Raw genomic sequence first — 26,309 nt, forward strand, 5'->3', positions numbered from 1 at the left:
TTCAAAAACTAGTCTACTAAACACATATGAAGGTGTATCTAATTTTTCTCACTGTCATACTGCTTGCATTTGGATGCATTAAGGCTTAAGTTTATTATATGACAGGCTTTATTTTCCTTGCTGATATACTTTGCAGATAATGATTTCAAGACTCTTTCAAAAGCATTGTAGTTCTCAATTTCTAAATTTAATTAGGAGGAATGTCCTGTTATAAGAATTTAAAATCACAATCATATCTGTTGTGTATGTGTACACAGTGCTACACTTTATTAGCTATGACTATGTTCTGTGCATATTTGCAAGTAATGTGTCTGTGTTAAAAAACATTATTCAATCTACACTGAGTTCACTTTTCTTATAATCCACATAATTGGAGTTAGATAAATATCATAAAGAAAACCATTGGTATATCCTTTTATCCAAATGTCACCTTGTGTCTTTTAATCCAATGTCCCTTGCACATACAGTCCAACAATTTTTTTAGTGTTAGAGAGGCATACGAATATGTCAAAGTCATCAACCATTAGACAATATGAGTACAAACTGAGATGGGGTTGGAGATTATATACGTTCCACTGGAAAAGAGAAGAACAAGCAAAGCAAAAATATGATGTATTATCACTAATTCAATACTTGAAAATTTTCTCTAGGGCAGAATATATTTCACTTACCTATAGATTATTACAATGATTTAATTTTGACCAAGACCATAAGGATATTTTTTCTGTGATATCTACATAATTTTGAAATCAAATCCATAATAGCATACCATACATAATACCATTTTGTAACATCCATGCATTTACAGAGATAATAAATTTCTTCATATTTTGAGTTATAAAAATTACTTCAACTATATTACTATATTCTAGGTGAATTAATATTAGAATGTCTCACCAAAACCTTTATATCTATTTGTGAAAGCTTAAGCCATTATTGATACAATTAATTTGAGAAAATTTATTTTCAAGAACCATATTTGCTTTATTTTGGTAATAGAAAGCACCTTAGTTTTAAATGCTAATGTCTTTCCTACATAGGTAAAACAATTTATACTTTAAGCCAGGTGACGTCTTGCTCTTAGGATTGAAACCTATATAAACTGAAGGTAAAAGGCCAGTTTACATAGTAAGAAAAGTGGTGAGAAAAGGAAGTAAATAAGATTTTAAAAATCAATACAACATTAAACTGAAAACTATTAGTAGGGAATTATACTCCTTATATAATTTCTGAGTGAAAAAAACTAAATTTTAAACCTCAATAAATTTGCTGTATCTAGGTTCTGTTAGAAAAGGTGGAATTCTATATACCTCATTTGCCCTGTAGTTACCTGAGAGGGGGAATAAAGGTTTCCTTCTCCAAGTAAATAATTAAGCAGCATTTACCAGATCAGAGACAACACATTTCTCATTCGTGGCTTCAATAATCTCAAAGAGTTGGACTTTTTGGTCATAAAAAGATATTTGTGGAGTTACTTACTGATGAATGTTTAGGTCTGTACACTGGATTGAAACAGATGAATTTCCATCAGGCATATGGTATTATTCCTGAAGAAGCAGGTATTAACCTTGAGAAGCGACATAGTTGACAAAGTAGGCCATGCAAGACAGTGTAATCAGAGCAGTACAGGTTGGAAGTCTGCTTTTTATTTCCTCGAGGTACCCAGACTAATTTTCCACTTACATAGACCACAACACTAGTGGCTGAAAAAGCAGAAGACTTTATGATAAGGTCACCTACACCACAGGGGACAATCGCATGAAAAGAGAAAAATCAGCTTTCTGCTAGGAGGTTTTCATCATCTGACTTTTGGCAAATAAAAACTGCTAGTAACTGCTGTTTGTCTCTGAGGGAAGAAAACGATAGTCTTCGATTGTTTAATATAAAATATTAATTATCTGATTCCTGAATTCTTCTTAAAGACAATAATGAGTCACTTTCCTTTAATCTCTTATGTACATTTTTCTTTCAATTACTTGAGTCTATACTCGTATTCATAGCATGCTTGTTTCCCATAAATCTTAATAGAAAGTATTTTTCAGAGACTAAAAGGTTTCCACAAGATATACTAATGGTTTCACACTAGTCACCAACTTGATTTTTTCTGCTTCTCAGCTGTCTTTAGTTTCACAGTCCAGAGACCATCTGTCTAGACAGGTGTTATCTCACTGGCATCTAAAAGTAGAAACTGAACATCATTATTTTTGAAATCTATTTAGAAACTGCAGCTCTAGTGATAAAGCAGTACTGGTCTAAGTTGTGCACTGTTACAAATCACTTCCTTAGAACAGATGGACTACAAAATGGCTTATTTTGCATGGGCCAGCTGTGAACTCAAGTAGAGAATAGGAATTATGGATGTCGCTTACATTGCATAGAAATTTTCAATCAAGAAATTTACCAGATAAATCAAAAGGAGTTTGTTATGAGTAGGCATTTATCTCACGGATTTATTTTTTAAATAATGTCCACTGTTAACACAGGGAAAGACAAATATGAATTAATCTTAAAAATATTAGTATAAAAGTAAATTCTGCTAAAAATACTTCAAGGCATACAAATTTATGGGCCTTGACTATATTCCACAAATTTTAGTTTGAAAGGCACCATTCTTTTCATTCCAAATTCAAAATACCTGGGCATTGATATCTGAGTCTTTTCTATTGTGTAATATTGGAGAACTTACTGTTATGAACAAATTTATAGATAATGTCGCAAAAGAATAGTTAATTCCATTACATAGTCACACTCTGTCACCCCAGGAAAGTCTTTACAGCATAAAAACATAATGTGTATACAGACGCACACACATACACACACACACACACACAGCATAGGCACTTAGCACAGTGCTACACACATATTATACAATCTGGTATTGTGTTCATTGCCCAGACTCCCACTTCCTAGCTAAGTTGCCTTGGGACCCTTACTTGAAATTGTGATGTCCCAGTATTTGCTGTTTTTCTATGTAAAATAGGGATGATAAACCTTTCCTAAATCATAAGGTTGATGTGATAAGTGACACAATATGTATAAATCACTTCAAAAAAACTGACATTTAATAAGAAGGCAATAAACATTAGCTGTTATCATTGCTGTTATTATTTCTGTATTCAAAGTAGGTTGGCATGTTTTGTTACAAATCACCTGAACTCAAAGTACATTTTCTTGAAAGAAAAATAGATACCAAATTTGGACAGATTAGGTTGAAATTGTATTCTATTATTTTATAGTTAATGTTGGTATCTTGGTACACTAAATCGTAATTTAAAACATACTTTTTATGACAAAGTATGGATCTGAGTTAAAATCATTAAACATTTAGGAAAAAAATTTTTATAAAGTAATGACCCAAAAAACAATCAATGCTTCTTTAGGACCTGTGAGCAGTATTTTTAAAGAGAGAGGAAACCACTTATCTTTCTAAATAAATATTTTTTCTATATGTGGTTTAAAATATTTTTTTTCTTTCTCTCTCTTTCTTTCTCTTTCTCTTTCTTTGCCAGCCCTGCTCCCAAGGAAAACAATAGATAAGAAATAGTATAAAGCAAATTCCAGAGAGGTAGGGAAACCTAAGGTAAAGAATCAAATCATGTAAGAACCATATTCTTCAACTTCTTGATCTAACATAAAACTTAAATAAATATTAGCCTATTTTGACCTTGGTGTTTATGCCTACTACAAGTCCTAAATATATTGTTTTTTGGCTTTCATTTGTGTTTTACTCTATATTAAATATTGTAATTTTCAATTAGAAATGATATCATAGAATAATTGAATGTATTTTAGGATGGCATTATTACTTATATTTAGTTATCTAGTAAGCTTTAACAAGGTCTTAGGGGCTGAAGCAAATAAAGGAGAAAATAAAATCAACTTTTTGGGCTCCAATATAATTTAGATGAGCAGGAAATATAAAATATGTTGAACAAAGGCTATTTCTCCATAATACGTTTCTAAACTACTATAAAAATATATTCAAATAAAACTTAAACTGAAGTGTACAATAAAATATTACCTACTTATAAATGTTGCACAAATAAAAATAGCACACTAAAGAAAATTAAGTAAAATGCACTTGGAGATATAGAAACATAGAACTATCTCTAATGAAAATTGAGTCATTCTAAAATGTGCTGAAATATATTTCTTACATGACTTTTGTAAAAGCAATAAAAATTAATATGATTGTATTAGTCCGTTTTCACACTGCTGATAAAGGCAGACCTGAGCCTGGGTAATTTATAAAGAAAAAGAGGTTTAATGGACTCACAGCTCCACATGGCTGGGGAGGACTCACAATGATAGTGGAAGGCGAAAGGCACATGTTACATGGTGGCAGGCAAGAGAGAGAAGGAGAACCCAGTGAAAGGAGTTTCCCCTTATAAAACCATCAGATCTTGTGAGACTTATTCACTACCATGAGAACAGTATTGGGGAAACCATGATTCAGTTATCTGTCACCAGTTTCCTCCCACAACACATGGAAATTATGGGAACCACAGTTCAAGATGAGATTTGGGTGGGAACACAGATAAACCATATCATTCTGTGCTGGCCTCTCCCAAATCTCATGTCCTCATATTTCAAAACCCATCATGCCTTCCCAACAGTGCCACAAAGTCGTAACTCATTTCAGCATTAACTCAAAAGTCTACAGTCCAAAGTCTCATCTGAGGCAAGGCAAGTCCCTTCCACCTATGAGCCTGTAAAATCAAAAGCAAGTTAGTTACTTCCTAGAAACAATGGGGTACAGACATTGGGTAAATACAGCTGTCCCAAATGACAGAAATTAACCAAAACAAAGGGGCTACAGACCCTATGCAAGTTTAAAATCCAGTGGGGCAGTCAAATATATGAACTTCAAAATGATCTCTGACTCCGTGTCTTATATCCAGGTCACACTCATGGAAGAGATGGGCTCCCATGGCTTTGGGCAGCACCACTTCTGTGGCTTTGCAGGGTAGAGCCTGCCTCCCAACTCTTTTCACAAATTGGCATTGTCTGTGACTTTTCCAGGCACATGGTGTGAGGTGTTGGTGGATCTACCATTCTGGGTGCTGGAGGATGGTGGCCCTTTTCTCACAGCTCCATGAGGCAGTGCCCCAGTAGGGACTCTGTATGAGGGCATCAACCCCACATTTGCCTTCTGCACTTCCCCAGCAGAGGTTCTCCATGAGGGCCTCACCCTTGCCTCTAACTTCTTTCAGGACATCCAGGCATTTCCATACATCCTCTGAAATCTAGGAGGTTCCCAAACCTCAATTCTTGATTTTGTGTACCTACAGTCTCAATACCATGTGGAAGCTGCCAAAGCTTGGGGCTTGCACCCTCTGAAGACACAATCTGAGCTGTACCTTGGCCCCTTTTTGCCATGGCTAGAGCAGCTGGGACACAAGGCACCAAGTACCTAGGCTGCAGACAGCAGGTTGTTCTGGGCCTGGACCACAAACCATTTTTTTTTTTCTCATAGGCCTCTGGGTCAATGATGGGAGGGGCTGCTGCAAAGGTCTCTGACATGCCCTGGAGATATTTTCCCCATTGTCTTGGCAATTAACATTTGGTACCTCGTTACTTATGCAAATTTCTGCAGCCAGCTTGAATTTCTCTTATAAAATGGGTTTTTCTTTTTTATCACAGCATCAGGCTACAAATTTTTCAAACTTGCTGTGTTCCCCTTTTAAAACTGAATGCTATTAACAGCACCCAAGTAACCTCTTGAATGCTTTGCTGCTTAGAAATTTCTTCTACCAGATACCCTAAATAATCTCCCTCAGGCTCAAAGTTCCACAGATCTCTAGGGCAGGGGCAAAATGCCACCAATCTCTTTGCTAAAACATAGCAAGAGTTACCGTTACTCCAGTTCCCAACAAGTTCCTCATTTCTGTTTGAGAAAAACTCAGCCTGGATTTCATTGTCTATATCATTATCAGCATTTTGGTCAAAGCCATTCAACAAGTCTCTGGGAAGTTACAAATTTTATCACATTTTTCTGTCTTCTGAGCCCTCCAAACTGTTCCAACCTCTGCCTGTTACCCAGTTCCAAAGTTGCTTCTACATTTTCAGGTATCTTTAGAGCAGCACCCCACTCTACTGGTACCAATTTACTGTATTAGTCCATTTTCACAGTGCTAATGATGACAGACCTAAGACTGGATAATTTATGAAGAAAAAGAGGTTTAATGGACTCACAATTCCACATAGATAGGGAGGCCTCACAGTCATGGCAGAAGGCAAAAGGCACATCTCACATGCCAGCAGGCAAGAGAGAGGAGAACCAAGCAAAAGGGGTTTCTCCTTATAAAACCATCAGATCTCATAAGGCTTATTCACTACCATGAGAACAGTATGGGGAAAACCACCCCAGTGATTCAATTATCTCCAACAGGTTATCTCCCACAATACATGGGAATTATGGGAGCTACAATTCAAGATGAGATTTGGGTGGGGACACAGACAAACCATATCAGTGATGTGTTTCTGTGTCGTTGCTTGAATAAAACTTTTTGATTATGTTTTCTTTGTATAATGTATGTATATACTAGCACAGCACCAAGGTGGTAGTGGGCATTCAATAAATATCCATTCCCTTCTCACCCCTATGCAATGCTGCTGCCTTTCCTTTACATCTTTTTCTTCAGGTCAAATATTTTTATTATTTTCACCCTTTAAAAATTTCTTTGCATCATCATCTTATTTATTCTCCCATGTGGACCTTAATAATTTGTTGTTTCAATTTAGAATGATATTTATAGCATGAATTAATATAAATTGAAGGAAATTTCCACAAATATGAATAGCCCAATGTAGTGAGTTGAATTGTGCCCTTCAAACGATTTGTCCAAATCTCTGTTTTGGCAGCAGTACCATGCTGTTTTGGTTACTGTAGCCTTGTAGTATAGTTTGAAGTCAGGTAGCATGATGCCTCCAGCTTTGTTCTTTTGGCTTAGGATTGTCTTGGCAATGTGGGCTCTTTTTTGGTTCCATATGAACTTTAAAGTAGTCTTTTGCAACTCTCGTCAGCCCAGTTTAATATTACCTATTCATTATAATGTAATGCTGCTCACACAACTGAGAAAACACTGTTGCTTTACCCCCTCCGGCTCTGTAGCAGCCACACATAAATCACAGAACTATAAACATATGCTAATTACACAACCTACGTAGGCAATCAATATTAAGAAAAATTTTTACTGCTCCATATTTCTGTGGTTGAAAATGTACAGTCCAATTTTGATCCACAGTAACATCTAGGTTAATGCTGATTTAGAAGGAAAACATTTGTTTTTGCCTTGAGAAGAGGCATTGAAACGCTGAATCACCACCTCAAATGTTACCACTATTAATATAAGGAGATACATAGGAAGATCGAATTAGACCATCTCAGACCACCAGGTTTACAATTCCACCTGCAGATACATGCAAGAAGTATTGTCACAGTACTTATGTCACGTTATTCCATTGAGGTCTTCACCAACTAAGCTTATAATTAATGTGTGGTCATTTGGTCAATGTCACCAGCATAGCATACTAACAAAAACAAGGGTTGCAAACTCAAATGCCTATAGGGCAGAATGTAAGATGGTAGGAAGCAAAGTCTATAGGGAACTATATAATAGAGGCTGCAGATTCATGGCACATTCTAAAGCACAGCAGTCCCCAACATTTTTGGCACCAGGGACCGGCTTTGTGGAAGACAATTTTTCCACAGATGGCAAGGGATGGGGCTCAGGACGGTAATGGTCTTGGGATGAAACTGTTCCACCTCAAATCATCAGGGATTAGATTCTCATAAGGAATATGCAACCTAGATCCCTTATGTGTGCAATTCACAACAGGGTTCATGCTCCTGTAAGAATCTAATGCTGCTGATCTGACAGGAGGCAGAGCTCAGGCAGCAATGCAAGCAATGGGGAGCGGCCAGAAATACAGACGAAGCTTCAATTGTTACCCACCATTCACCTCCTGCTCTGTGGCCCAGTTCCTAACAGGCCACAGACCAGTACAGGTCCATGGCCCAGGGGTCAGGGACCCCTGCTGTGGCACATTGCTTAATAGAGGACTGTAGCAGCCATGTGCCCAGACCTTTCCTTTTTTTTTGAGATGCCAGAAACCCAGATTTTTTTTTTTTTTTTTTTTTTTTGAGACAAGGTCTGGCTCTGTTGCCCAGGTTGGAGTGTAGAAGTGCAATCTCAGCTCACTGTATCCTCAACCTTCCAGGCTCAAGCAATCCTCTCACTTCAGCCTCCCAAGTAGCTGGGATTACAGGCGCACTCCACCACACCCAGCTAATTTTTTTGTATTATTTGTAGACATGGGGTTTCGCCATGTTGCCCAGGCTAGTCTGGAATTCCTGAGCTCAAGCTGTCTGCCCATCTCAGCCTCCCAAAGTGCTGGGATTGCAGGAGTGCACCACCACACCTGGCCTGAAACCCAGATTTTATTTATTTATTTATTCATTTTTTGAGATGGAGTCTTGCTCTATTGCCCAGGCTTGAGTGCAGCGGCACGATCTTGGCTCACTGCAACCTCCACCTCCCCGGTTCAAGCGATTCTCCTGCCTCAGCCTTTCGAGTAGCTGGGATTACAGGCACACGCCACCACACCTGGCTAATTTTTGTACTTTTAGTAGAGACAGAGTTTCATCATGTTGGCCAGGCTGGTCTCGAACTCGTCACCCGCCTTAGCCTCCCAATGTGCTGGGATTACAGGCGTGCAACACCACACCCAGCCTGAAACCCAGATTTTTAATATGAAATCAAAGTCTTCAAACCTTGTAGGTGTCATAGAAAGCACGCTGAGGACCACTAGTTTCAACTGCCAATCTAAAATATCATAGACATTTCATCACTTTAGCCATGAAAAAAAAAAGTATGTGAGGCAGAAAATAGAAGCAACCATGCCTAATTTATTGTTGAATACTTTTTCCGTATACCAAGAGCTTCCTTTGCACTAGCATCTCAAACTATATTCACAATGACATTGGTTTTCATAAAAGTGTTGATCCTCACACCTCTTTATAGTCTTGCACCTAGCACAGCAGAGTGAAACACTTTAAATAGCACTTGTTCCTTGAGTATATATGGAAAAAAGTGAAGTATTGGTAAGTGTTCAGCTAATATGAGCAGCATCTCAGGAGTCTCCAATTCTTGAATTACCAGGGAGTATTGTTACCATTTTCCCCCAGTGAAAGGCCTATTTTGAGAGACTAACCTCCAAAATGAATGTATTAAGTCATATTACTTTTTTTTTTTTTTTGAGACAGGGCCTTGCTCTGTTGCCCAGGCTGGAGTGCAGTGGCATGATAGTTACAGGAAAGGGGTCCCAATCCAGACCCCAAGAGAGGGTTCTTGGATCTCTCACAAGAAAGAACTCAGGGTGAGCCCACAGTGTGAAATGAAAGCAAGTTTATTAAGAAAGTAAAGGAGGAGGGGCACGGTGGCTCATGCCTGTAATCCCAGCACTTTGGGAGACTGAGACAGGTGGATCACGAGGTCAGGAGATCAAGACCATCCTGGTTAACACGGTGAAATCCCGTCTCTACTAAAAATACAAAAAAATTAGCCAGGTGTGGTGGTGGGCGCCTGTAGTCCCAGCTACTCTGGAGGCTGAGGCAGGAGAATGGCGTGAACCCAGGAGATGAAGCTTCCAGTAAGCCGAGATTGCACCACTGCACTCTAGCCTGGGCAACAGAGTGAGACTCCATCTGAAAAAAAAAGAAAAAGAAAGTAAAAGAATAAAAGAATGGCTACTCCATAGACAGAGCAGCCGTGAGGGCTGCTGCTTGCCCATTTTTATGGTTATTTCTTGATGATATGCTAAACAAGGGGTGGATTTTTCATGCCTCCTCTTTTTAGACCATATAGGGTAACTTCTTGATGTTGCCACGGCATTTGTAAACTGTCATGGTGCTGATAGGAGTGTAGCAGTGAGGATGACGGGAGGTCACTCTTGTCACTATTTTGGTTTTGGTGGGTTTCAGCCAGCTCCTTCACTGCAACCTGTTTTATCAGCAAGGTCTTTATGACTGGCATTTTGTGCTGACCTTCTATGTCATCCTGTGACTTAGAATGCCTTAACCATCAGGGAATGCAGCCCAGTAGTTTCAGCCTCATTTTTCCCAGCTCCTATTTAAATGGAGTTGCTCTGGTTCACATGCCTCTGACATGATCACTGCTCACTGCGGCCTCCACCTCCTGGGTTCAAGAGATCCTCCTGCCTCAGCCTTCCAAGGTGCTGGGACTACAGGTGTGTGCAACCACGCTCAGCTAATTTTTATATTTTTTGTAGAGACGGGGTTTTTCCATGTTGCCCAGGCTGGTCTCAAACTCCTGGGCTCAAGCAATCCTTCTGTCTCAGCCTCCCAAAGTACTGGGATTACAGGCATGTCCCACCATGCCCAGACTAATATTTACTTTTAATCAGACTAAGATAGGGTTACTACTTGAGTTGCTATGGCTCCAGCTGAAAGGCTGTGCAGTCATATCATGGGTAAACATTTGCTTTATGCTAAAAATATGGTGGACCTGGCATTACAGCTATTACAAATCTCCTAAGGTGTCTTGGGTAGTGTATTAGTTACTTTTCATACTGCTATGAAGAAATACTCGAGACTGGGTAATTTATAAAGGAAAGGAGGTTTAATGTACTCATAGTTCCACAAGGCTGGGGAGGCCTCAGAATCATGGTGGAAGGCAAAGAAGGAGCAAAGGTACATCTTACATGGCAGCAGGCAAGAGAGCATGTGCAGGGAAACTGCCCTTTATAAAACCATCAGATTTAGTGAGATGTGTTCACTATCATGAGAACAGTATAGGAAAACCCTGCCCCCATGATTCGACTCCTACCAGGTCCCTCCCACGACACATGGGGATTATGGGAGCTACAATTCAAGATGAGATTTGGGTGGGGACGCAGCCAAACCATAACAGGTAGCAACTACCTAGGGTCAGTTTTGCAGGTGGTAAAGCTATTTACCAAGATAGTTGTAGGTAAAGAAAGGCAGATTTATTAGAGAAATTATGAAAATATGTTGCAAGGTTGCAATGGGCAGCTCAGCAGAGAAGGGGCTATCTGCAAAGAGGCAAGGGCTGGAGGAAAGGTTTATAGGGTCATGCTGAAGGGTGCTACATGTGGAATGAGGTCATTGTGCCTGCAGGGTGTTTGTGATTAGCTGTCTCTAACAATTGTTCATACAATAATTGTTCATTATTCTCCTCAACTTGGGGCTCTCCCCAACCTGGGGCCCCTTCCTTATTGTTGCTTACTTATCAGGACTCCACATAAGGGTGTGGAAACTTCATTCATTCATATCTTCAACACAAATTTTAGGTAGCCCGTTTTTTAAAAAATTTATTCAACAAATATTTAGTCCAAGCCACTATTACTTATTACCTTCTCTACTATTGTATGGACTTTTAACTATCTCTGACACTATTCACTATTCTTCCACATTATCTATTATTTATACCTATGGTAAAATTTTCCAGTTTGACCATGGAACTAATACTCACAGGGAATATATAGAGTCTAGAAGAAAATATACAGGTCCTTAAAGGCTGCCATGACAACAAAACCATAATGCAGGAACAAACATCACAACTATGCCAAATAATCCTACAATGTCCAAAATTTTACTTTAAAACTGGAATTTCCAGACTTCCTTTCTGCATTAACCAGTTTAACTAGACAGTAACGAAATATCCCTCCTACTTTATGCTGTGACAGTTTATTTATTTATTTATTTATTTATTTATTTATTTGAGACAGAGTTTCACTCTTGTTGCCCAGGCTGGAGTTCAATGGCACGATCTCAACTCATCACAACCTCCGCCTCCCAGGTTCAAGTGATTCTCCTGCCTCAGCCTCCCGAGTAGCTGGGATTACAGGCATGTGGTACCACGCCCGGCTAATTTTGTATTTTTAGTAGAGACAGGGGTTTCTCCATGTTGGTCAGGCTGGTCTAGAACTCCTGACCTCAGGTGATCCCCCTGCCTCAAACTCCCAATGTGCTGGGATTACAGGCGTGAGCCACCGCACCCGGCTGCTGTGATAGTTTAGATGTAAACCAAAAATAAAATTCTAAGCCACCCAATCCGACTGAATGGACCCTTCCTGTTGGCCAAGGACATTCCAAAGTAAACTGAAAAAACCAGCTCAGGCCATGATGGGAAGAGGAGGTGTCAACATGCCTCATTCTACCTTCCTCCCTCTGGAATCCAGACACAACTGACCAGCATTAACATTAAAACAGAGATGTTAAGCTGGGCACAGTGCCTCATGCCTGTAATCCCAGCACTTTGGGAGGCCAAGGTGGGATCACCTGAGGTCGGAAGTTCAAGACCAGCCTGGCCAGTATGGTGAAGCCATGTCTCTATTAAAAATACAAAATTAGCTGGGCATTGTGGTGCATGTCTGTCATCCCAGTGAGGCAGGAGAATCACGTGAACCCAGGAAGCAGAGGTTGCAGTGAGCCAGGATCATGCCACTGCATTCCAGCCTGGGCAACAGAGTGAGACTCCAACTCAAAAAAAAAAAAAAAAAAAAGAGGCCTTAAGACTGACAAAACAGACTCTTTGTAGCAATAAGATACCAAATTATAGCCTGACCCTAGTCAGGACAGATAATAAGCCCTGAAAGAAATCAAAGTATTTTATGCCAACATATATTATTTTAACGTATTATGAAATGAAATGGCCCTGTAAAGCTATCTCTTTTGGGGAAAATCTACATTCTATAGAGAATCTCCTTCCCTTTCCATGTCTTTCCCTCATCCGGGAGAGATTTAACTAAGCTGGCACCTTTTAGGGCCTGATAGGACATATTTATCATCTATTCTGTGAAGTCAGCCACCTGAAGGCTTCATCTACGTAACAAGAACCTTGGCTTCCACAACCCCCTTTATCTTCACTACAAACATTTCTTTCTGCTGCCTTCAGACTGCAGAGCTTAACCTTTTCAACCAATTGCCATAAGGACATCTTTAAATCCAACTATGACCTAGTAACTTTCCCCCACCTTGATTCCTGCTTGCCCTCTGCTTCTAGTTATATCTTTGCGGGCCCAACCAGTGTACACCTTACATGTATTGATTGATGTCTGCCTGTAACTTCTGTCCCACTAACATGTATAAAATCAAGCTGTAACTCAACCACCTTGGGCACATGTTCTCAGGACGTCTTGACTGTGCCTCAGGCCTTGGTCACCTATATTTGGCTCAAAATAAACCTCTTAAAATATTTTACAGAGTTTAATTCTTTTTATTGACATAGAGTACTGTCAGAGGCATTCAAACCAGAGTGAGTCCATTTTGATTGAAGGCTAGGAAAATGAGGCTAGGACCTCCTGGGCTGCATTCCCAGAAAGGTAAGCAGTCCTAGCTGCTGGCTGCTTACAGTTAAGGGAACAAATTAATAATGTTTACTAAACAGACCCAGACTTGGGAGTGTCCAAATATCCCAATATCTGGAGAACAAAGGCATTCCTAATTTTGCTTTAAAGATAATAAAATAATATCAATTCGTGGCCAGGCGCAGTGGCTCACACCTGTAATGCCAGCACTTTGGGAGGCCAAGGCAGGCAGATCACGAGGTCAGGAGATTGAGACCATCCTGGCTAACATGGTGAAACCCTGTCTCTACTAAAAAATAGAAAAAATTGCCCTTTCGGCCAGAACCGCCATCTTCCAGTAATTCGCCAAAATGATGAACACAAAGGGAAAGAGGAAAGTCACCCGATGTATGTTCTCTAGGCCTTTTAGAAAACATGGAGTTGTTCCTTTGGCCACGTATATGTGAATCTATAAGAAAGGTGATATTGTAGACGTCAAGGGAATGGGTACTGTTCAAAAAGGAATGCCCCACAAGTGTTATCGTGGCAAAACTGGAAGAGTCTACAATGTTACCCAGGATGCTGTTGGCATTATTGTAAACAAGTGAAGGGCAAGATTCTTGCCAAGAGAATTAATGTGTGTGTTGAGGACATTAAGCACTCTAAGAGCCGAGATAGCTTCCTGAAACGCTTGAAGGAAAATGATCAGAAAAAGAAAGAAGGCAAAGAGAAAGATACCTGGGTTCAACTAAAGTGCCAGCCTGCTCCACCCAGAGAAGCACACTTTGTGAGAACCAATGGGAAGGAGCCTGAGTGCTGGAACGTATTCCCTATGAATGCATGGCATAATAAGTGTTAAAAATAAATAAATAAATAAAAGACCTCTGGGCTGTAAAAAAAAAAAAAAAAAAAAGAAAAGAAAAGAAAAAAAAAAAAAGAAAAAATTAGCCGGGGCCGGGCACAGTGGCTCACGCCTGTAATCCCAGCACTTTGGGAGGCTGAGGCAGGTGGATCAGAAGGTCAGGAGATCGAGACCATCCTGGCTAACAGGGTGAAACCCCGCCTCTACTAAAAAAATACAAAAAATCAGCCAGGCATGGTGGTGGGCACCTGTAGTCCCAGCTACTGGGGAGGCTGAGGCAGGAGAATGGCATGAACCTGGGAGGCGGAGCTTGCAGTAAGCCGAGATCATGCCACTGCACTCCAGCCTGGTCAACAGAGCTAGACTCCGCCTCATTAAAAAAAAAAAAAAAAAATTAGCCAGGCGTGGTGGTGGGCATCTGTAGTCCCAGCTACTAGGGAGGCTGAGGCAGGAGAATGGCATGAACCAGGGAGGCGGAGCTTGCAGTGAGCCGAGATTGTGCCACTGCACTCCAGCCTGGACAGAAATGCATTTTAATTGCATTAGCAGTGATTTAATTTTTTTAGATGCTAAACCTTATGGGTGAAAGTGGATTAAATGTAGCCAAATGCAACATCAAAATCTTCAGGCACAAAAACCCATTAACTTTTTAATACTCTCAGAAGATGAACCTAATTTCAAATGAAAGCTGCCTGCAGAATATATTGTTAAGCATATTCTACATATAATTCATTTTGGCAAACATACTGTAGAAATTCACATAACATTTTACTGTACTAAAAGTAAATTGCCCATGTAACAAAAAATATCTTTTCAGAGCTTCAAATGAATTTTAAAGGATGACTGACAGTCCTTGGAAGAGAAACAGTAAACAAATAAGATTTGTAGCAATGATGTATGAGTTAGAAATTGCAGTTCCAGATAATCTCTCTATTAAAGAGACTGTCTACACTTAACTTGGTCAACTGTAATGAACATAGTTCATGTGAAGTCCCCATTTAAATACAACCTGAAATACCAAAGTTAATTTTCTTTTTTTTTTTTTTATTGTTAATATTTTTCTTTTTTTTTTTCTTTTATTATTATTATTATTATTATCATTATTATACTTAAGGTTTTATGGTACATGTGCGCAATGTGCAGGTAAGTTACATATGTATACATGTGCCATGCTGGTGCGCTGCACCCACCAACTTGTCATCTAGCATTAGGTATATCTCCCAATGCTATCCCTCTCCCCTCTCCCCACCCCACAACAGTCCCCGAAGTGTGATGTTCCCCTTCCTGTGTCCATGTGTTCTCATTGTTCAATTCCCACCTATAAGTGAGAATATGCGGTGTTTGGTTTTTTGTTCTTGCGATAGTTTACTGAGAATGATGATTTCCAGTTTCATCCATGTCCCTACAAAGGACGTGAACTCATCATTTTTTATGGCTGCATAGTATTCCATGGTGTATATGAGCCACATTTTCTTAATCCAGTATATCATTGTTGGACATTTGGGTTGGTTCCAAGTCTTTGCTATTGTGAATAATGTGGCAATAAACACACGTGTGCATGTGTCTTTATAGCAGCATGATTTATAGTCCTTTGGGTATATACCCAGTAATGGGATGGCTGGGTTGAATGGAATTTCTAGTTCTAGATCCCTGAGGAATCGCCACACTGACTTCCACAAGGGTTGAACTAGTTTACAGTCCCACCAACAGTGTAAAAGTGTTCCTATTTCTCCACATCCTCTCCAGCACCTGTAAAATCAGAGCAGAACTGAAGGAAATAGAGACACAAAAAACCCTTCAAAAAATAAATGAATCCAGGAGCTGGTTTTTTGAAAGGATCAACAAAATTGATAGACCGCTAGCAAGATTAATAAAGAAAAAAAGAGAGAAGAATCAAATAGATGCAATAAAAAATGATAAAGGGGATATCACCACCGATCCCACAGAAATACAAACTACCATCAGAGAATATTACAAACACCTCTATGCAAATAAACTAGAAAATCTAGAAGAAATGGATAAATTCCTCAACACATACACCCTCCCAAGACTAAACCAGGAAGAAGTTGAATCTCTGAATAGACCAATAACAGGAGCTGAAATTGTGGCAATAATCAATAGCTTACCAACCAAAAAAAGTCCAGGACCAGATGGGTTCACAGCCGAATTCTACCAGAGGTACAAGGAGGAGCTGGTACCATTCCTTCTGAAACTATTCCAATCAATAGAAAAAGAGGGAATCCTCCCTAACTCATTTTATGAGGCCAGCATCATCCTGATACCAAAGCCTGGCAGAGACACAACAAAAAAAGAGAATTTTAGACCCATATCCTTGATGAACATTGATGCAAAAATCCTCAATAAGATACTGGCAAACAGAATCCAGCAGCACATCAAAAAGCTTATCCACCATGATCAAGTGGGCTTCATCCCTGGGATGCAAGGCTGGTTCAATATACGCAAATCAATAAATGTAATCCAGCATATAAACAGAACCAAAGACAAAAACCACATGATTATCTCAATAGATGCAGAAAAGGCCTTTGACAAAATTCAACAACCCTTCATGCTAAAAACTCTCAACAAATTAGGAATTGATGGGACGTATCTCAAAATAATAAGAGCTATTTATGACAAACCCACAGCCAATATCGTACTGAATGGGCAAAAACTGGAAGCATTCCCTTTGAAAACTGGCACAAGACAGGGATGCCCTCTCTCGCCACTTCTATTCAACAGAGTGTTGGAAGTTCTGGCCAGGGCAATTAGGCAGGAGAAGGAAATCAAGGGTATTCAATTAGGAAAAGAGGAAGTCAAATTGTCCTTGTTTGCAGATGACATGATAGTATATCTAGAAAACCCCATTGTCTCAGCCCAAAATCTCCTTAAGCTGATAAGCAACTTCAGCAAAGTCTCAGGATACAAAATCAATGTGCAAAAATCACAAGCATTCTTATACATCAATAACAGACAAACAGAGAGCCAAATCATGAGTGAACTCCCATTCACAATTGCTTCAAAGAGAATAAAATACCTAGTTAATTTTCTTTTGTTTCTTTTTTTTTTTTTTAGACAGAGTCTTGCTCTGTTGCCCTTCCTGGAGTGCAGTGGTGTGATCTCAGCTCATTACAACCTCCGCCTCCTGGGCTTGAGCCATCCTCCTGCCTCAGCCCCCCAAGTAGCTGGGAGGACAGGCACAAGCCACAACACTCAGCTAATTTTTGTATTTTTGGTAGAGATACAGTTTCACCATGTTGCCCAGTTTGGTCTCGAACTCCTGAGCTCAAGTGATCCACCCGCCTTGGCCTCCCAAAGTGCTGGGATTACAGGCATGAGCTACCGTGCCTGGCCAGAAAATTTTAAACACACACAAACTCTCAAGTGGCCTAATTTCCTCTCACCAAACCAATCACAGTACAGATAAAAGAGAATAACTTGTATTAGTTTTTGTACAAACAAAAAAGACTGATAAATTGTGAATGATGCATGATTTTTAATTACAAGTAAACTGGGCAAGTTCTTCTGCATTATTTAAAGCTAAAAGGTGATCAGTGGAAACTTTCTTCTGTTAATACTCTAATACTTTTTGTATTTATCGGCTCACTACAACCTATGCCTCCTAGGTTCAAGCAATTCTCCTGTCTCAGCCACCTGAGTAGCCAAGACCACAGGCACGCACTACCATGTCCGGCTAATTTTGTATTTTTAATAGAGACAGGGTTTCACCGTGTTGGCCATGCTGGTCTTAAACTCCTGACCTCAACCAATCCACCTGCCTTGGCCTCCCAAAGTGCTGGGATTACAAGCGTGAGCCACCGCGCCCAGCCTTATTATAATTGTTATTATTTAAATCTCTTTTGCTCTCTCCTTCAAGAGAGACCTCATCTCATTCAGTTGCATCCATTTATTTATTCATCTTCTGCCTCCTGGGCTCGAGAGATCCTCGTGTGTGAGTCTCCCAAGTAGCTGGGACTACAAGCTCACACCACCGTGCTTGGCTAATTTTTGTAGGTTTTGGAGAGACAGGCTCTTTCCATGTTGCCTAGGCTGGTCTCAAACTCCTGGGCTCAGATGATCCACCTGCCTTTGCCTCCCAAAGCACTGGGATTATAGACATGAGCCACCATGCCCAGCCCCAAGTACTTTTACACAAAACTGCTAACACTATTCTTCCATCATAAAAGTGATACCACAGCTTCTGTAAAGTTTTGCCAGGTAGTACTTATAATTACCTTGGGTAAACTTTTTGATGTTAAAATGGATCTTCCTATTATGAGTTTTTCCATTGTATTAACTACTTTTACAACAACGCAAATAACAAGTTATTTTACAAACCATTTAGAAATTTCTGTACTATGGTCCCAATAATGTAAAATATATTAATGCCTATTACATTCAGATAAATTATACATTTGGAAACTACATACTTACGACTTACAGAAACTTACATAAACAAATTATACAAATTATATGCTCAATTTTTAGGTATATAGTCTTAAATTAAGCTTAAATATACATTCTCAAGATAAATTAACAGTTCAGGGCCTCACAACTTGAAATCTGTGGAAGACGACATTGGAGACAACAGAACTCTGGTGGAATTCTTAGGTGGAATTTGCTGAAACTTTTTTTTTTTTTTTTTTTTTTGAGATGGAGTCTCGCTCTGTCACCCAGGCTGGAGTGTAGTGGTGCAATCTCAGCTCACTGCAAGCTCCGCCTCCCAGGTTCATGCCATTCTTCTGCCTCAGCCTCCCGAATAGCCAGGACTACAGGCACCCACCACCACACCCGGCTAATTTTTTGTATTTTTAGTGGAGACGGGGTTTTACCATGTTAGCCAGGATGGTCTCAATCTCCTGACCTTGTGATCCGCCCGCCTTGGCATCCCAAAGTGAAACTTTTCTTTAAAATAGAGATGGGATCTTGCTGTATTGCCCAGGCTGGTCTCAAACTCCTTGCCTTAAGCGGTCCTCCCACCTCAGCCTCCCAAAGTGCTGGGATTACAAGTATGAACCATTACATCCAAGTGAAACTTCTTGAGATGGTTACATAATTTTTAAGTCTGCTGGTGTAGAAGTTAATAAAGTGTAGAACTGAATAAATATTAAATATTAGATCAAGTTTCTCATGTTTACCTTAAAGTATAAAGATTTATCTTAAAGCACTGATTTTCACAAAATAACATCAGTGTGAAATTGGAAAAGAAGCCAAATATTTTATTTCATGTATCTGGGAAATGAGGTGCTTTAGTCAACTGAATCTGCCCAAAACTAAAAAGCATCCAATAAAAAGTACTTAACTCAGAAATTACAAAAATAGAAGACATCAATAAAATACATTCTACACAGAATACGCCAATCATACACTACCCTTTTTTGATAATAAAAAATGTACTTACTGAGCCAGTTGTGGTGGCTCACGCCTATAATCCCAGCACCTTGGAAGGGCAATGAGAGTGGATCAGTTGAGGCTGGGAGTTTGAGACCAGCCTGGCCAACATGGCAAAATGCTGTCTCTAATAAAAATACAAAAATGAGTTGGGCACGGTGGCACACACCTGTAATCTCAGGTACTCCGAAGGAGTTTTACAGGTTTTACAATAGTTTTTATTTTTCAACTTGGAATTCCAGTACCAGATGAGTAGTGTAAAGTTGGCCCCTTGCATGTGGTGCACACTTGGTGTTTTGATTTCTTGCTAGAATCATTTCTTTTTTCCACCCATAATCCAATAGAGAAGGCAAGTTACCTTGCTCCTACTCCATGCAGCTAAGTGGAGTTTTTCTACCTTGCCTTTCATGAAAGGGTCCATTGAGGAGGATGCTGGCCTTCAGCAGTGATCACGTGCCTTGTGGTTATAGGAGCCAGCAGAAGAGATAATTGCCCTTCTCTTTCCTTACTCCCTCCAACCATGTTTCACAGGATGTTAATGAAAACTGGGTTTGTAGTTTTATAGACAGTGGCAGCTTTTGGTTTTTGTCTTCCCAGCAAGATTTCAAGTCCCTCTTCCTCTAACAGCTCATGTCCCTGTGGCTGCAGGAGTGGGCATGTTATACATTCCTGGCCAATCCCAGTACCCCCAGCCTCTTGGTGATGGTAATGGATCTAAGAGGTGGGAACATAATCCAAGAAGGGCTGATCAGAATATTTCCCTGAGACTTATGTATTTCAATACCAGGGAAAAGAATCTGTGGTATTGCTTCAGAGTTGCTAAGCTATGGTTCTAGGGTTCTGTTCCCATGGAGAAGGCCTGTATTGTAGGAAAAAATGATGCTTACATGCAAAGAGAGGCAGAGATGAGAAAAAGAAGAAAAGGAGGGGAGGTAATAGTGTTCAGTCCTTGAGGCTCTAGTTCTTGTTGCTCTTTCTCCAACAAATTCCTTTTTTTGCTTAGACCAGTTTGAATTGGGCATCCATTTCTCTCTCTCTTTTTTTTTTTTTTTTTTAGATGGAGTCTCACTCTGTCACCCAGGCTGGAGTGTAGTGGCATGATCTCAGCTCACTGCAAGCTCTGCCTCCCCAGTTCACGCCATTCTCCTGCCTCAGCTTCCCGAGTAGCTGGGAATACAGGTGCCCGCCACCATGCCTGGCTGATTTTTTGCATTTTTGGTAGAGACGGGGCTTCACTGTGTTAGCCAGGATGGTCTCGATCTCCTGACCTGTGATCCACCCGCCTCAGCCTCCCAAAGTGCTGGGATTACAGGCATGAGCCACCGCGCCCAGCCAGACATTCATTTCTTATAACTGAAAGAGGCCTCACTAATACAGCAGTTAAACACATTTGAGAAACGCTGGGTCAACAAAGAAAAGACAGTTTCTTGACAGCAGGATCCATCATCACTTTAATATCCTAATGGACTTTGGGACTCTCCAAATACAGGGTCAAGTAAACAGCATTTCTCAAACTTATTTCATACAAAACCCTCTTTGCTCTGAGGATCTCATGAGGTTAATATTCTGAGACATATGTTTCTGGCTTCTCCAGAGATTCCAGACCTAACAGAGGCCAGAGCTCCCTGAGCCTCAGTGGCTACCCAATTCCTTCTATGAAATGCACCAAACTTTGCAATTAGGGAGGAACAACTACCAGGACCAGGTACATAGTTTGCAGAGTTCAATGCAATATGAAAATGTAGGGCCCCATGTTCCAAACATATTAACAATTTCTAGACAGCAACAGGAGAACATTAAACCAAGCATGGCACCCTTCTAGGCATGAGGCCTCAGGCAACTGCCTGCAGGCCCATGAGGCTGGTCAGGCATGAGGCCCCAGGCAACTGCCTGTAGGCCCGTGAGGCTGGTCCTGCCAGCTGTCATCCCATGCTGAAATCTGATCTCTAGATCTGATCTCTAGAAAGCATTTTGTTGTGCCTCTTATGGCTCCCAGACTTCTCTGAAATGGCCTTTTTTTTTGAGACAGAGTCTTACCCTGTCACCCAGGCTGGAGTGCAGTGGCCCAATCTCAGCTCACTGCAACCCCCACCTCCCGGGTTCAAGCAATTCTCCTGCCTCAGCCTTTCATGTAGCTGGGATTCCAGGTGTGTGCCACCGTGTCCAGCTAATTTTTGTATTTTTGGTAGATATGGGGTTTCACCATGTTGACCAGGCTGGTCTCGAACTCCTGACCTCAGGTGATCCACCCACCTCAGCTTCTCATAGTGCTGGGATTACAGGCATGATTCACTGTGCACCTGGCCTGAAATATATTTTCTCTCTTGTGGGGGAGGGGAATGAATAATGTATATACTCACTGGCTGGAGATTTGGTTACTTTGTCTAGAGGTTTTAACTTGATTCTCAGGAAATTAGCCATTTCCTTGTCTTCTTCTTGCTCCCTGTGAAAGTAGATGGGTAAAAGAAGATATACAGCAAGCAAGGAAAGCATCAAGGAACCAATGAAATAAACCAATAGGTTAAGCAACAGGCTTTGTGGATGGTGCATATATGTTGTTGTGTGTGATGTGTGCACAGTATATATATGTTGTATCTGATGAACCTGCTCTGAACCAGAGACACATATCAATGATGGGGTAAATGCTTACCCAGAGGTAGGTAAGTGACCCCAGGGCAGAGGCAGGGACATTACAGGACCCTGCTGCGGGGGGGGTCAGTGAGTGAGGCAGCACCTCTCCTGACCTTGTATTTTGAAGCCACCCTATTCACCTGTGCTCCCACAAAGTATGAGGCAGGTCTCAGTGAGCAAGTCACTCCAGCTCTTCCAAGGATCACCAAGATAAAGTAGGTGGGTGCAGACTTGCTGAACTGCCTTGAAGAGACAGGGTCTTTCCTTGCCACCCAGGCTGGAGTGCAATGGTGCAATCATAACTCACAGAAGCCTTGAACTCCTGGGCTCAAGAGATCCTCCCACCTCAGCCTCCCAAGTAGCTGAGACTACAGGAGCACTCCACCACTCCCAGTTAATTAAAAAAGAATTGTAGAGATAGGGGGGTCTCACTATGTTGGGGCAGCTTGTCTGTCTGCCCAGGACTGGCATTGATAATTTCTTCTAGATCTGGAAGCAGAACCGGAGGTAAGGAGAATATAATATTTGTTGTAGTTTTTTGTGTTTTTTTGTTTTGTTTTGTTTTTGAGATGGAATCTCACTCTGTCACCCAGGCTAGAGTGCATTGGTACAATCTTGGCTCACTGCAACCTCTGCCTCCCAGGTTCAAATGATTCTCCTGCCTCAGCCTCCCAAGTAGCTGGGATTACAGGCATGCACCACCACGCCTGGCTAATTTTTGTATTTTTAGTAGTGACGGGGTTTCACCATGTTGTCCAGGCTGGTCTTGAACTCCTGACCTCAGGTGATCCACCCACCTTGGCCTCCCAGAAGTGCTGGGATTACAGGTGTGTCAGCCACTGTACCCGGCCATAGAATATAATATTTGGATAGGAGGGAAATTTGGTTTCTCTCATTAACTAGAAGTCCATTGCAGCATGAAGAAGGGCAGTGGAATTGCTAGTCCCAGGACCCTTGAAGAAAGGTCTCTGAAGACACAGACATTAAAGAGCAAGTTGCCCTATGGGTTGGAAGGGCCTCTTTCCTTGTGAAAGGCCCTAAAAGCTTTGCTCTGGTGTAAGAAAACAAAAATCAAGAACCAACATGTACAGCTTTCCACATTTTCAACATTTACAACATATTTTTACACTGCAGCTCCAGGGCTGTCGTTATCCAGGTCAAGGCAGCAGATGCAAAGAGAAGACCCTGATACTTAGAAAAGGGCATTGGCGCCACTCAGGGGAAGGGAAAGGGGAGAACAAAGCTGGGAGGTTGGGAGGGCAGAGGTTGGGAGCAAGTCAGTTCAGGTGGCAGAGTTTCGGTAGAAACTGACAGCAGAAGTTTCAAGACATTGCCTTGAGGAGTGGCAGGATGTGAAGGAAGCTCTGCCATGTATTATGGGATGTGACTCTTCCCTGGTCACTTCCTGGAACAACATTCCCTCAAGAGGCACAGATTTGAAATTCTCTTATATACGAAATGAGTTCTCAAGCTAGAAGGCTGGGGTTCCTTGGGATTCAGTGTCCAGAGACTGTGGGTCAAGGCCATGCCTGTTAGGCAAGGCTGTGAGTCCCAGGAGCAGAAGATGGGTTCTGGAAGGAAGCAGAAGGTTGCGGTCCTGCAGCCCAGTGTGTGGGTACCCGCAGTGCACTCACTGTAACTGCTCGACCTCTGCATCGTCCACCAGGAAGTCTCTCTTCTGCACCAGTTTGTGGATCTTCTGGATTAGCTCATCCTCTCTCTGCTTCTGCAGTTTGGTTTTTTCTTTTTCTGGAAAGAAGACATCAACAAGGAGACAGATGAGCATTTTGGGAGGCGAGGTGGGCGGATCACTTGAGGTCAGGAGTTTGAGACCATCCTGGTCAACATGGTGAAACAACCCCATCTCTACCAAAAATACAAAAATTAGCCAGGCTTGGTGGCACATGCCTGTAATCCCAGCTACTTGGAAGGCTGTCAGCCACCACCTCGGGAGGCGGGAGAATTGCTTGAACCTGGGAGGCAGAGGTTGCAGTGAGCTGAGACTGCACCACTGCACTCCAGCCTGGGCAACAGAATGGACTTCGTTTCAAAAAAGAAAAAAAAAAAAACTACAGAGAGACAGATGAGAGGGTGACCACTAAAAGCATTTGAGCTGGCCAGGCGCAGTGGCTCACACCTGTAATCCCAGCACTTTGGCAGGCCGAGGTGGGCGGATCATGAGGTCAGGAGATCAAGACCATCCTGGCTAACACGGTGAAACTCCATCTCTACTAAATACAAAAAATTCACTGGGTGTGGTGGCAGGTGCCTGTAGTCCCAGCTACTCGGGAGGCTGAGGCAAGAGAATGGCATGAACCCAGGAGGTGGAGCTTGCAGTGAGCTGAGATCGCACCACTGCACTCCAGCCTGGGTGATAGAGTGAGACTCTGTCTCAAAAAAAAAAAGCACTTGAGCTGAGCAGCCAGGATTGATTGGAGTCCTGACTCTGCCCTTCCACCCTCTGGATGAACTTGGAGAAGCAACTTGACTTCTTCAAGCCTCAGTTTTCTCATCTGTAAAATACACAGTGAGGCTTAAAATGGGAGTAATGGGCTGGGCATGGTGCCTGCCACCTGTAATCCCAGCACTTTGGGAGACCAAGGCAGGAGGATCACTTGAGGCCAGGAGTTCAAGACCAGCCTGGGCAACATAGTGAGACCCTCCTATGTCTACAAAAATTTTCTTTGTAAATTAGCCACGTGTGATGGAGTGTTCCTGTAGTCTCAGCTACTTGGGAGGCTGAGGTGGGAGGATCTCTTGAGCCCAGGAGTTCAAGGCTGCGGTGAGTTATGATTGCACCATTGCACTCCAGCCTGGGTAACAGAGAAAGACCCTGACTCTTAAAAAAAAAAAATTGGGGGCAAGGTGAGCGTGGGGAGTGAGAGCATCAGGAAAAATAGCTAATGCATGTTGGGCTTAATACCTATGTGTTGGGCTGATAGGTGCAGCAAACCACCATGGCCCACGTTTACCTATGTAATAAACCTGCACATGCACATCCTGCATATGTACCCTGGATGTATAAATAAAATACAATTTTGAAATGCAGTAATGTTAGTAAATGGCTTAGTGGAGGGCTTGGCCTTGGCTGAGAGCCTTCAGTAAATGGTCATGACAAAGCCAGGGGCTTCCACAAAGGCAGGGGGTGAGAAGAGGCTCAGATAGGGGTGCTGGGAGGGAACTAGTTTTTTGTTTTTTTTCCTTTGGTGAGGGTAAACCAATTTACCAGAAGAAAATCATCCATGCTGATGACATTAACCCTGTCCCAAAACACTAAGTGCTAGGATGCCAAAGAGAAAAAACAAAAAAAAAGAGAGAGGGCTGAAGATGAGGTTTGAGAAAATTAGAAAGCAAAAACTTTCTGCTCAAATCCCTTCAGAATAAAAAATGTGGGACAGCTTGTCTGCCTGCCCACGACTGACGTTGATCATTTCTTCTGGATCTGGAAGCAGAACCAAGGGTAAGGAGAACATAATATTTGGATAGGAGAGAAAGTTGGTTTTTCTCATTAACCAGGAGTCCACCACTGCACGAAGAAGGGCAATGGGCTTGCCAGCCGCTCCCCATTCCCAGCCATTGGTGCATTGGATGATGGTGTCATTGCTCCTGCCTTGGTAAGTCTTGTGGGTCGGGTCTGATTCCCCAAATCACTCATCAGCACCACAGAGTCGCTCCCTGCCCTCCCCAAGCATGCACCAACACCCATCGACTCACCAGGACCCTGCTCACTCAGGAGCTCGTGGTGTGACTTTACTCTCCAAATAACCATTGACAGCACTCTGACATTCCCAAGTGCCCTCCACTGCTCTCTAGATCTTAGCCAGAATCACCGAACAACTGGCTGGGCCCCCAGCATCTGCAAACGTCTGTCTCCAAGCCATTCATCCACATCTTATGTCACTCACCAATAGAGGCATTCCCCAGCCTCAGCTGTAGCAACTCCCAGGAGAAACCACCTACTCACACAAGTGGCCTGCGTCAGCTCACAGACCTATGACTAGCCCAAGTATCCAAGTCATTGGCCAGTGCTGCTCACGTGCATGTGTGCTACATACCTTTCCCATCATCTTCCACTTGCCTACAGGTGCCACTCACT

The 26,309-nt window shown here is 41.6% G+C and overlaps 1 protein-coding gene and 1 long non-coding RNA gene across 3 annotated transcripts in view; both read right to left on the reverse strand.

The window, feature by feature from the left end:
• LOC129015215 (uncharacterized) overlaps positions 1-22,026 on the reverse strand; it is a 94,978-nt gene extending 72,952 nt beyond the window's left edge. Inside the window, exon 1 of the long non-coding RNA XR_008494512.2 lies at positions 21,943-22,026. This is a non-coding gene — a long non-coding RNA (uncharacterized LOC129015215). The remainder of the gene's footprint in view (positions 1-21,942) is intronic.
• A 1,225-nt stretch (positions 22,027-23,251) lies between these two features.
• The window catches only part of LOC129015211 (bMERB domain-containing protein 1-like), a 109,260-nt gene continuing 106,202 nt past the window's right edge, over positions 23,252-26,309 (reverse strand). The window contains exon 4 of one of the 2 annotated variants that reach the window (XM_063654991.1): positions 23,252-23,962. In XM_063654991.1, the coding sequence (XP_063511061.1) occupies positions 23,844-23,962 (119 nt within the window). In that variant the 3' untranslated portion in view covers positions 23,252-23,843. The remainder of the gene's footprint in view (positions 23,963-26,309) is intronic. The other variant, XM_054452828.2, reaches the window with a different exon arrangement.

The sequence above is a fragment of the Pongo pygmaeus genome, chromosome 18, assembly GCF_028885625.2.
Source record: "Pongo pygmaeus isolate AG05252 chromosome 18, NHGRI_mPonPyg2-v2.0_pri, whole genome shotgun sequence".
Taxonomy (NCBI): Eukaryota; Metazoa; Chordata; class Mammalia; order Primates; family Hominidae; genus Pongo; species Pongo pygmaeus.